The sequence below is a fragment of the Mchenga conophoros genome, linkage group LG7 (genome assembly GCF_057382185.1).
Source record: "Mchenga conophoros isolate Kocher_MC1m ecotype Shallow Benthic linkage group LG7, M_conophoros_male_GT1.1, whole genome shotgun sequence".
NCBI lineage: Eukaryota > Metazoa > Chordata > Actinopteri > Cichliformes > Cichlidae > Mchenga > Mchenga conophoros.
Window position 1 is genome coordinate 48,912,117 of NC_140532.1, and position 12,463 is coordinate 48,924,579.

General features: G+C 40.5%; 2 protein-coding genes across 2 annotated transcripts; one reads left to right on the forward strand and one right to left on the reverse strand.

Moving 5' to 3' along the window:
• The first annotated feature begins 388 nt into the window (after positions 1-388).
• LOC146570975 (general transcription factor II-I repeat domain-containing protein 2A-like) lies at positions 389-1,608 on the forward strand. The gene has a single exon (XM_085279539.1). The coding sequence runs from the start codon at positions 389-391 to the stop codon at positions 1,562-1,564; it is 1,176 nt and encodes a 391-aa protein (XP_085135665.1). The 3' UTR covers positions 1,565-1,608.
• A 3,370-nt stretch (positions 1,609-4,978) lies between these two features.
• On the reverse strand, positions 4,979-11,641 carry oacyl (O-acyltransferase like). The gene is made up of 15 exons (XM_085279848.1): positions 11,528-11,641; positions 8,408-8,541; positions 8,240-8,318; positions 8,004-8,139; positions 7,643-7,839; positions 7,256-7,468; positions 7,074-7,176; positions 6,886-6,987; positions 6,592-6,757; positions 6,419-6,498; positions 6,166-6,276; positions 5,876-5,999; positions 5,540-5,726; positions 5,247-5,389; positions 4,979-5,151 (listed from the first exon to the last, which is right to left on the reverse strand). Coding segments are annotated over exons 1-15 (1,869 nt in total). The 5' UTR covers positions 11,529-11,641; the 3' UTR covers positions 4,979-5,058.
• Between the last annotated feature and the right edge of the window lie 822 nt (positions 11,642-12,463).

Consider the following 12,463-nt stretch of genomic DNA (forward strand, 5'->3'; position numbering starts at 1 on the left):
GCTCAGCAAAGTGTTTTTTCACCGTCAAACTGCCATTCAAGAGTCAAGTACCAAGGCCAGTTTTATGCTTTCATTCAAAATAGCAAAGGCCAGCAAACCACTGTCAGAGGGCGAGTTTTTAAAAGAATGTATGGTAGAGACAGCAGGTATTTTGTGCCCGGAGACCAAAGACAAATTTGAGAAAATCAGTTTATCACGGTGGACAGTGACTCGCCGTGTAGAACTAATAGATGAAGATATCACCAGCATATTAAACAAAAAGGCGAAGTCATTCACTTTTTATTCTTTAGCACTGGATGAAAGCAACGATGTCAAAGACACTGCTCAGCTCCTCATTTTTATCCGAGGAATCAACGAAACCTTTGAAATAACGGAGGAGTTTTTGACAATGGAGTCTCTGAAAGGACAAACACGGGGAGAGGACTTGTTTGAACGAGTGTCTGCTGCCATCGAAAACATGAAGCTTCCCTGGAGTAAGCTTGTTAATGTCACCACAGATGGATCTCCAAATTTAACGGGAAAAAACGTTGGCCTGCTGAGGAGAATCCAGAATAAAGTGAAAGATGAAAACTCTGACCAGGATGTGATTTTCCTCCACTGCATCATCCACCAGGAATCTCTATGTAAATCGGTGTTACAGCTGAATCATGTTGTGAATCCTGTGGTGAAACTTGTCAACTTCATACGCGCACGGGGACTTCAGCACCGTCAGTTCATTGCGTTCCTGGAGGAAACTGATGCGGATCACCAGGACCTGCTTTATCACTCCCGTGTCCGCTGGTTGAGTTTGGGCAAAGTGTTTCAACGAGTGTGGGAGCTCAAAGAGGAGATTGGCGTGTTTTTGGAGCGGCAGGGGAAGACTGATGAATTTCCTGAGCTGAGCAACAAGAGCTGGATGTGTGACTTCGCGTTTGCTACAGACGTATTTTCACACTTGAATGAGCTCAATGTGAAACTGCAGGGGAAGGAGCAGTTTGTGCATGACATGCACACAAACGTGAAAGCCTTCAAATCCAAGCTGGCTTTATTCTCCAGGCAGATTTTGAACAAGTCATTCACTCATTTTCCTACACTAGCCACGCTGAAAGAGGCCGGAGCAAAAGTAAAGAAATACAGTGAGTCACTGGATGCACTGCACGGAGAATTCTGCCGTCGGTTTTTGGATTTCGATAAAATTGACAAGTCACTTCAATTGGTGGCCTTTCCTCTGTCACAAGACCCCGAAACAGCTCCAGAGGAGCTTCAGCTCGAACTCATCGACCTTCAGTCTGACCCTGCCTTAAAAGAGAAGTTCAGCTCTCTGAAACTAAATGACTTCTATGCTTCACTCAATGATGCCGCGTTTCCAAATCTAAGGCGAAAAGCGCAGATGATGTTGGCTTTGTTCGGCTCTACCTTCGTGTGTGAACAGACATTCAGCGTCATGAACATCAACAAAGCCAGCCACAGATCCAAGTTAACAGACCTACACCTCAGATCAATCCTGAGAATCGCCACAACAAAACTAACTCCAGACTTTGATGCGCTGGCTAAAAAAGGAGACCAACAACACTGCTCCCATTAAAATGTGTGTCTCTCCGTGATACGCACGTTGTTAAAATGAACAGTGCGCGCAGATCAAATATAACGCTTCACAGACTGACTTGCTGCAACTGTTTCGTCCTTGCACTGGTCGTTGTTGACTTTTGGCACCGGGGAAACAAATTGAATAAAAGGAACAGGACAAGTACATCTGCATCTCCTACCTTTTTTGGAAAAAAAAAAAAGAGTTAGGAGGAGAGTGATGTGATATCCTGAAGGATAACAGAACTTTCAGTGCTTTAAAATAAAATATTCATTTATTTGATTTTCAGTGTTTAAAGGCTCATTTCGAAGTCAGAGATTTTATTGTAATGCTTTTCTTCATTTTCATTGGAAATTAAAGCACATGTTTTCTCCATATCCCAAGATGTGTATTTTTCCCCCAATGAGGTGATGTTTTCAAAGCATGCCATCTATCTACTCCTGTTCCGGCCCCTTTGTCAAATGTTAGAACTCAATGTGGCCCACGAATCAAAAAGTTTGCCCACCCCTGGTCTAGCCCCATGCACGGGGCGATCGGCGGTAGCTCGTTAACGGAGATTTGCCGTGTTGTGGCGTTAAGGTCATTTCAACGAGATTAACCTGAAAGCACTAGTGGGAACACAACGAATATGACTGCACATTTACGCCGACATCATCCTAGTGCAAAGACAAAAACAACAAGCATGCTACTAACTTTAGCCGAGTCATTTAGACAGCTGTTAGCACATGATTCTCCTTATGCTGCTGAGAATATAGCCCAGAAGAAGCGGATAGTATAGCTTTTATTTTGGAAAGAGCCATTTCTCTGTAATAAACTCTCTTTTCCAAAGATGAGTGATTCCTCAATCAGATACAGGGCTCGCAATATCGCTAGCCCGACGTCCCGGAGCTAGCGATTTTTTTCAGTCGGGCTACCAAAATCTATCTCTTCCCTGCCCGTCGGGCTATTGTAGGAAAAATATATGTCAATGCTTTTGCATTCTTTCAGAAATGTAGCTGGGTAATTATGTCATTGGCATCGGTGAGCCACTGTCAATATGTGACATATTGAAGTCGCGTTTGAATTTGCGCTTGTTTTTTTGCTTTCACTTTGCAATCGTGTGAACTGTGTATAGAGAGCGACAGCACTGATCTGTGAGTGATGATAATTTGTGCACCAATTCCTCTGACATTGTGTTATTAATCGTTAGCTTACTATGCAAACATGACAAGTGAAATCTCCCGCAGCTTAAACATGTGAGAGGTTGATCGCGCAGAGAATCGCTGAGCTTATGTGAGTGCGTGTGTAAAAGCAGCAGGATTTATATTTCAGTTCTGCTGAGCCAAATAAGACAGGTCAGGGTGAAGAAGTGACAGCCAAAGAAAAGCTTACCACAAAACGGAGAAGTTATGACAAATCAGACTATAAGGCAAAAAGAAAGTGCAGCTTTATGGTTTCATGGACAAAAGAATTTCTGTGGCTGCAATATGACGAGCTAAATAACCAGGGATGCACATAAGTGGTCCGCAGGTGCGCATTCGCTGTCAAAATAAAAAACACGCACAAGGGTTAGGGTTAAATTTAAAAACTGTACTTTTGAGTTAAAATATATATTTATAATTTTAATATAAGTGACAAATTAAAAAGGCATGAACATTTTTTTGTATTGAAAAAATATCGAACCGTGACACCAAAGTATCGAACCGAACCGAACCGTGAATTTTGTGTATCGTTGCACCCCTAATATATATATATATATATATTTGACAACCACAAATGGTGTAGTAGTTGTTTTAGGTATATAACTATAATCACAACCACATCTGTACCTTGCTTACAGGCTGGCTATGTACAGTCGGAGCTTGGTTTTCTTAAAGGGCTAATGGGCTTGAATACCTACATTACTATGCAACAGTCCTGAGCCATTGCTCATTTCTTTATATTTTGCTTCCAAGGCCAGACTATCATGAGCACTAGTTCTCCAGGCTTTCAAAGTCTTTCAAAGCTTTTCTTTATACATTGGCAACTTTTTCTCTCATTTTCAGTGCACTGGTGTTGAAATGACTACTCATTTTCTCATTTTTTAAGTTTTCTTCTTTTTTTTTTCTCCTGCTAGAAAAAAACTTTGCTCTTCACGTTGACATATGAATCACTCAAGCATAAAAAAGCGATCGACCTCAAGGGATGAACCAGTGTTGTGTCTACACATAGCTTAGCAAACAACCAATTTTAAATTATATCTTCAAACATTTTGATATTGGCAGCCTGTTACAAAGAACATGATTTTTTTTAACCCAGTTTCCTCCATTAAATCTATGAAAAACACCAAAGATAATAGTTTGTTTTTTGTTTTTTTTGCAACAAAGAGATTCACAAAGAGCGTGCGTTCTTTGAAAATTTGAGGAAACCGGACAAAAGAAGAAGTGGCAGCCCAACTATCTACAACAAATGAACAATGTCTGAAAGTCATGCACTTAAGAAATAGGAAACAAAGACTTGACACAAGGTCTGAGACATATATTTGGTCCTTCAGCTGATCTATCTACTGTTTGCCAAAAAAAATGGTCTCAGTAGACGGGTAGCTGTCAAAAAGAAGGGTAAACAGGGAGAAATGGTTAAGGTATCCCAAATTACAAAAGATCTGGACTGAAAATCAATGGGAACAGGTGTAATGGAGTGATGAATCGAAATTTGAAAGTTTTGGTTCAAATCATTGTCAATATGTACAGAGAAGACAGGGAGACCAGTGAGTATCTACAGCCATAAACACAGTGCTGTCTCTGTCATGGTTTGTGATTTCAGTCAATCAGTGGCACATAGACATGACTAAAACGGCAACATTGTTGAAGCAGTGTGGGATCATGTTGACAGAGATCAGAATGAAAGGATGCCAACATTTAAAGATGTCCTTCAAGATGCCTGGAGAACTACTCCCGAAGACTACTTCAAGAAAGAGAGTTTGGGCTTAAAGGTGGTCATACTAAACATAAACTTTTTGTCTGTTTCTCAGAATTTGAACTCTGTTCTTGCCTTATTTACTGTATTTCCATCTATGTTGGCACGCTTCAGTAAATCACTGCACCTATTTCCCATTTTCCTCAGATAATATAAAGAAATACGGGGTTGCTCAAAATGTCTGCACCTTACGCTAACACATGGTGACAAGTTATCTTTTTCTTGTGTGGTATCTGCAAGGCATTAAGAACATGGACGTGTGAGGCAATAAAAATGTAGTCAAGAAAATGTCATGTGACCCTGCAGGATGTTTTCTCCATCAACCCATAGCGACTTGTCAGATATGTAAATTGTGTTTACTGTGTCAGATAATAACCTCAGCACACACACACACACACGCACACACACTAAAAGCATATTTCCAAGTTTTTAATTAAATTGCTTCGTTAGCTACAAAAGCAGCTATAAATAAAAGCAGTGTTAGAGATCACAATGCATAAACAAAGATAATGAGGGTAGTTATTAAGGATGTGAATAGCTGGGCACGTCCATGCCCTGCTCTATTTTGGGAGCAGGTAGGGCTTCTCAACTAACACAGTGAGCATGTAGCTCACTGCCAATGTCAGCACCAGGTGGCCAAGGAACAGGTACATCTGAGCAGAGGAGAAAAGTCTGATGTTATGAAGAACTGTGCCAAATCATTTGAAATAAGCACACTAAAACAGAACGTGCAACATGAAATACTTACAAAATTGATGTCTGTGTAATGGATTGGGGTCTCTTGAAAGCCAATGTACAGGATGATGAAGACAGGGTGTATGAGATAGCAGGCGAAGCTGATATTGGAAAGAGGAACCCAGAAAGTCAAGGATAAGAACCTCTTGATAAAGCCTGGAGTGATAAAAAACAAGAAAATATAAAGACATATAAAAATAAGAACATACAGACTCAATTTCCTTTAACATACTATGTGCTTTCCTATATTGTTATTACTGTTAATGTAGAGATATGGGATTTAGTTCATCCCAACACCTGGTTTACCTCCATAGCCTTCCTCACAGGCCAGTATAATCCAGGTCACAGCCAGTGCCCAGAGTGGTCTATGCAGCCCTTGATACAGGGCATGTGGCACAGATGGATTGGCTGGCGTCTCCTTCAGGATGTAGGGCAATCCAACCAAAAGAGCCAAAAGTGACAGACAACAGAGCCAACCAAGTGCTGCCTGCCACTGAAACAACAGATATGATAAGCACATAAGTGTGGTGGCAAATGTTCAAATTCTGGCTCGGCTATAAACCAAAAGGCATATGCTGTTTTTAAATTCTCAGAAAAGACTAAGCCACGGTCTGGGATTGAAACCTGTCAAAATGCTCTCACCCATTGCTTTAACAGTGGATTTTTCTTTGCTGTCAGATATATTCCGGTCAAGATCCCTATTAGAAATGGCCCGTATCTCGTGTAGGGTTTCACATAGTAATACAAAACATAATTCTCAGATGTCCTGCAAAATAAACAAGTTTATTTTCTGGGAAATCATAAGAAGAGATGCATAGTTGGTAGACAGCCTCAATTATGTTTTTGCATTGTAGAAAAAGGAAACACTGAAACTTAAAAACAAAAAACCTTGATATTCATTTCACCAAACGCTGTTTTGCATTGAATCTTACATTGTAGATGGCTGAAAGACTGGTAGCTGCAGGTGTGCAGTTATAATAGCACTGGCCACAATAGTCATCAGGAGGAGGCCACCTGCCACAACCATAAACACACTCCTATTTCTGACAAATAAAACATGGAGGGGATAGGATTACAACCACAGAGATAATAAAAATGTATACGGCTCCTAGTGATGCTCTAGTTCAAGAATGAAGAAATCACTTTAACAGTATTTCAGAATCATATTAAAGGATGTGAACATACAGTCTGTATAAATAAACCAAGAGAGGAGTGGTTGCATAACACTGGAAGTCTAGAGACAGGTACCACGTCCAAGGAATACACTGCACAGGGATATGAAGATAAAAGGTTAAGAACAGGTAAGTAAATCTGTTCTAAAATACCCAATGTAGGACTAAATTATAAGTTAAACTTACTATCTCATGGACTGGGAGCAGATTACTGATCAATAGTAAGTTAGCCCACCAGTATGTCTTACAATCCATCACTGTGTCTATAAATGGGAACCAGTAGGGTCCCCACTTGACCAGAGAGATAAGGCCAATGGTTAGACACATAATGAACAGATGCAGTGGCTGAATCCTGCAAAGAGGACAGAGAACAGCAATTTAAAAAATGAATAACACATGCAGAAAGCCTCTTTTACTTGAGTGTAAAAATGGAGTGACGCAGACACAAATTAATTTGGTTAACTGACCAAAATACAACACCTTGTAATCCGCTTTAAGAGATAGCTCCCAACCAGGCTGAGGCTCAGTTTGTCTTCAGCCTTGTTGATAGAGCCCAGCAGGGACCTGGCACTAAGCAGACCCCTAAAACATCAAATTTCTTAAGCTGGCAATAAAATAATTAAAAAATATATGTTTACACTGTCAATCTGAAATTGTTCCAGTCTCACCCCAGCAGTAAGAAGGTATCGACAGCCATGAAAACAGGTCCACTTATGGTTAGCACATAGAAAGGGCTGCTTTCAACAGTTTTCCTCCAGTCTTTGTAATTGTCTGCAACACAGGTCTTATGAACATAAGTGAAAGTATATGTGTGTTATGGAGTAATGAGACCATCAATGTACTGCCATACCCAAGCTGTTGATTACAGGGAACTGTGCAGAGTGGCCACATATGATCCATAACAGGCTGAGAACACGGATGCCATTCAGTGAAGCGTAGCCTCCGACTGGAATTGATGTGGAGGTGCTAAAAATGCCCTGCGTGGTCTTCTGTATAGAGATTGCTTGAAGGCAGCCATACACACGGCTTTGAAGAGCGCATGTTTGTGTGGGGTGGTTGCTATCTGCCAAAACCAATATTATACAAGGTCAGTATTGTCTCAATATAAATACATCTGTAATAACTGATTCTGCAGCTCACATAATCGCATTATTTGGTTACTGAAGATAGTAACCATAATATGTGTGATATGCAGTACTACTCCTCAGTAAATCTAGATGATGCACTTTGCACTTACTACTTTCTTCTGAACTCCAGCTATTAGTTTCACTGCTGGATGAGCTGCTGGTCTTCAGGGTCCCGTAAAGGTTGAGCGCAGCGTTTAAGCAGGAAGACTCTAATGTAGGTTCGACCTTTCTTTTCCACTGCCACCTTATCATAGCTGTTAACAGGGTGGCTCCGAGAGGAATTGCTACCATTACACAACAGACAAACCTGCAGGAGAAAATAAAGTTTGACAAGACAAAAACAAGGTGTCCTGAGCTAAAGGCCTGGACATATGAAAAGATGCTCATCTTTGCTCCACAGGTAACCCTAATGGAAGTGCATATGCAGATAAAACAGTAAAGAAAGTGAGAGCAGTGTAATCGTATACTGACAGGCAGGTGATATCAGATGTATCAGGGGCAATTTTGCTGGACAAACAGTGAGTCATGATCATCTCCTGAGTGGACTGATTGACCAGGATGGAAGGTAAAGGAGGAATGAGGGACATCTGATTAAACTGAAGCTGGTCTGTCGAAAAGTGAAAATTAGTCACGTTTAAAAAAAAAAGAAAGAAGCGATATTGTGTTGTATAGATGATACCGCATAAATTCATTTTTAAATCACTGACCGTAAAGCACCAATGTTTGCACGTCATCTTTCTCACAGGAGTCAGGTACACAAATACCGACAAAGTACTGGACTCTTCCCTGTTTAAGAAGAAAACGTAGTTTAAAGTATGCTTACTTTCATCTAATATCTATTGGTTGTCATGACTTTTTATCGTGTTAGTTGTTACCTGCCGAAGGAACACCTGGCAGTACTGTCCAGAAAAGCTGGGGCCGTGAGCAGAGCGGCACTGCTGCAGCAAACCAGGCTGGTTGGTGTTACCTCCTACAACATTGCTGCCCACTTTCCCAAAAGCATCATACACTGACAAAACACACAGAAGAAGAAAAAAAGCCATTCATTCACAGGCCCATTGGCTGTAAAGATGCATGGTGTTACTATATAAGTAAATCTCACTTTTTCATGAAGTTCTAGGTTTTAAAGACACCCTTTAGATAACAAATAAAGAAGAAGTGTCTTGTGTCTTGCTAATTTTGATCACAAAACGACATACACATACTAGTGCATCCACCAAAATATAGTTAAGTTTCGACTTAGTATCTTCTTGGAAAATAATTTGAAATTTGTAATTTTAAAGTTGAAATTTTGAGGAAATAACCCCAAATTTGGACTTCTGGATAACAAAAAAAAAAAAAAGATTTTTTTCCCCGTGGCAGGAGCAAGCTTAGATACTTCAGTCTGCCATTTGGCTCTATTCACTGAAGACTAACTCATGAGCGCCCTCTAGGTGGATTGTAGGGCATTAACAGTAGGTTTAGTAGGTTGGATTTACGTGTGTCCCAAGACCCCTGCTGAGCTGGCATACCTACTTTTATTAGTAAGTGTGAAACAAACAGTGATGTCATTAATGTTGCTGTGACACTGGTAGGGGAAAAGGGAGTTAAATAAAACAGATAGAGGTGAATTTAAGCTAATTGTGTAGGGTTTATAGTTGGTGGCTCTTAAAAAAAAGTATTGAAATAGTGAAGTAGTAAGTAACATTTACATTGAACTTGAGTAGCATTAGCATATTTTGATTTATAAGGTATTTTGTTCTTCATAAGTTAGCTGTTAGCTTACAAAAGTATGTGTTAGCTAACAGCTACATTTATTAGCTATAGCCTCTTATCACAGCTCCGCAAAGATTTGCATTTCAGTGGTTCCATCAGGAGGGTGGTGTTGACCACGCAATGTCCAGTGCTACTCCTTATGCTGGTAGTACAGTTAGTTAGTTATTAGCCTCAAGGCTGGTCTTTGTTACTGTCTCACTGAAAATACATACAGTGGGGCAAAAAAGTATTTAGTCAGCCACCGGTTGTGCAAGATCCCCCACCTAAAATGATGACAGAGGTCAGTAATTTGCACCAGAGGTACACTTCAACTGTGAGAGACAGAATGTGAAAAAAAAAAAATCCATGAATCCACATGGTAGGATTTGTAAAGAATTTATTCGTAAATCAGGGTGGAAAATAAGTATTTGGTCAATAACAAAAATACAACTCAATACTTTGTAACATAACCTTTGTTGGCAATAACAGAGGTCAAACGTTTACTATAGGTCTTTACCAGGTTTGCACACACAGTAGCTGGTATTTTGGCCCATTCCTCCATGCAGATCTTCTCGAGAGCAATGATGTTTTGGGGCTGTCGCCGAGCAACACGGACTTTCAACTCCCGCCACAGATCTTCTATGGGGTTGAGGTCTGGAGACTGGCTAGGCCACTCCAGGACTTTCAAATGCTTCTTACGGAGCCACTCCTTTGTTGCCCGGGCGGTGTGTTTTGGATCATTGTCATGTTGGAAGACTCAGCCTCGTTTCATCTTCAAAGTTCTCACTGATGGAAGGAGGTTTTGGCTCAAAATCTCACGATACATGGCCCCATTCATTCTGTCCTTAACACGGATCAGTCGTCCTGTCCCCTTGGCAGAAAAACAGCCCCATAGCATGAGGTTTCCACCCCCATGCTTCACAGTAGGTATGGTGTTCTTGGGATGCAACTCAGTATTCTTCTTCCTCCAAACACGACGAGTTGAGTTTATACCAAAAAGTTCTACTTTGGTTTCATCTGACCACATGACATTCTCCCAATCCTCTGCTGTATCATCCATGTGCTCTCTGGCAAACTTCAGACGGGCCTGGACATGCACTGGCTTCAGCAGCGGAACACGTCTGGCACTGCGGGATTTGATTCCCTGCCGTTGTAGTGTGTTACTGATGGTGACCTTTGTTACTTTGGTCCCAGCTCTCTGCAGGTCATTCACCAGGTCCCCCCGTGTGGTTCTGGGATCTTTGCTCACCGTTCTCATGATCATTTTGACCCCACGGGATGAGATCTTGCGTGGAGCCCCAGATGGAGGGAGATTATCAGTGGTCTTGTATGTCTTCCATTTTCTGATGATTGCTCCCACAGTTGGTTTTTCACACCAAGTTGCTTGCCTATTGTAGATTCACTCTTCCCAGTCTGGTGCAGGTCTACAATACTTTTCCTGGTGTCCTTCGAAAGCTCTTTGGTCTTGGCCATGGCGGAGTTTGGAGTCTGACTGTTTGAGGCTGTGGACAGGTGTCTTTTATACAGATGATGAGTTCAAACAGGTGCCATTCATACAGGTAACGAGTGGGGACAGAAAAGCTTCTTACAGAAGACGTTACAGGTCTGTGAGAGCCAGAGATTTTCCTTGTTTGAGGTGACCAAATACTTATTTTCCACCCTAATTTACGAATAAATTCTTTACAAATCCTACCATGTGAATTCATGGATTTTTTTTTCACATTCTGTCTCTCACAGTTGAAGTGTACCTCTGGTGCAAATTACTGACCTCTGTCATCATTTTAAGTGGGGGAACTTGCACAATCGGTGGCTGACTAAATACTTTTTTGCCCCACTGTAAGCACACAATGAGTAGGAATTAGTTACAATGTAGGTATGAAATGAACACTTTCAACATCATCATCTTAACTATTTAAATATTCTTACAGTTCTTTTGAACACTTATGCAGTTTCATAGGCTCTACACCAGCTGCACAGGTTAAAGTCATGGATTTGATGTATGCATCGATCATTTTTGATGTAAGCATGACAGTCATAAAAACCTAATCTTTGTAATTTTCAGAAGCTTCCAGCGGCAGTATTTTTATTCTCTGAGAAGGTGAAAATGAACTTAAGCTTATGGTCTTGCATTGTCCTGAAGAATTTGTAATCTATTTCTGTATTTTTGACTTTTCTATCTTGGCTCCTCTGCTAAAGTGGATTAAATGCCACTTACCACACAAGCGCATAAGAAATGCCATACAAAAATCACAATCACTTACTTAGAACAGCATAGCCCTTTGGTTCATCCTGGTTAATTTCCCGGAGAAAAGTGTTTGTATCCTCCAAGCATCTTTGGGACACTGTCAAAATCTGTGTGTTTTCCACTGCTCCTCTGCCCCCCACAAAAAGAAGAAACGCCACCAAATGGAGGATCATTTTGGCTCTGACTGTTTCTTTTTAGGGAAGAAGGTGTTTAAATAACAGAGAAGGGAACACGTCACCATTCAGAGTGTACTGTGAAATTCATCTTCCATGGCTAAATTGAATGACTTTAATTGGTTTTCACTAGCAGGTGTAAACAGGATTTGGTTACATGAAGGAGGATGAGAGGCTAACAAAACAATCCAGGCTGTGATTTTTCTCACTACGCAAGAACAACATTATTAAAGTGCAGCTTTGACGGGTGACCAGTCCACATAACCATTTAAGCACACATTTTTAAGTTATATTTTTATTATATACCAATTGTATTTTACATATTCACACATTTTAAATAGCATTAAATAGACACAGAGACACAAAGGTAATTACTTGAAAATTCCTCTGCTCAGTTATAACTATTACTACAATTTTCTACTTTTCTCTAGTGATGGAAGAAACACCACAGATCATCCAGCCATCAGAGTACAGCACTCCAAATAACTGACCACTAGAGGGAGCGATTGTCCATAAAACATTCTTGGGCCGTCTCGTTTTTACCTAGCAACACATATTTAATAGAATGCAACCCTATTTTGATCTAATAATAGTAGTTTAGTGCTTAAGTGCTTCTGTGTCTCTTACAAAGAGGAAAAGACCCTACAATCACCACTTATTTTAACTACTTACTCCATAGCATGATTAAAACATTTTGTCACTGACAGTGCAGCATTAGAATCTATAGAGAAAAGGAGAGTTTTTAATAAATAATAGACATTTCTTTCTGTTTTTACATT

Coding starts and splice junctions, on each gene's coding strand:
- oacyl (XM_085279848.1), bottom strand. Junction 7,840..8,003: donor ACATCTGATATCACCTGCCT/GTCAGTATACGA, acceptor TTTCTCCTGCAG/GTTTGTCTGTTGTGTAATGG. Junction 6,000..6,165: donor GTCTTTCAGCCATCTACAAT/GTAAGATTCAAT, acceptor TTTATTTTGCAG/GACATCTGAGAATTATGTTT.
- LOC146570975 (XM_085279539.1), top strand. CDS start 389: ATGGAGTCTCTGAAAGGACAAACACGGGGAGAGGACTTGTTTGAACGA.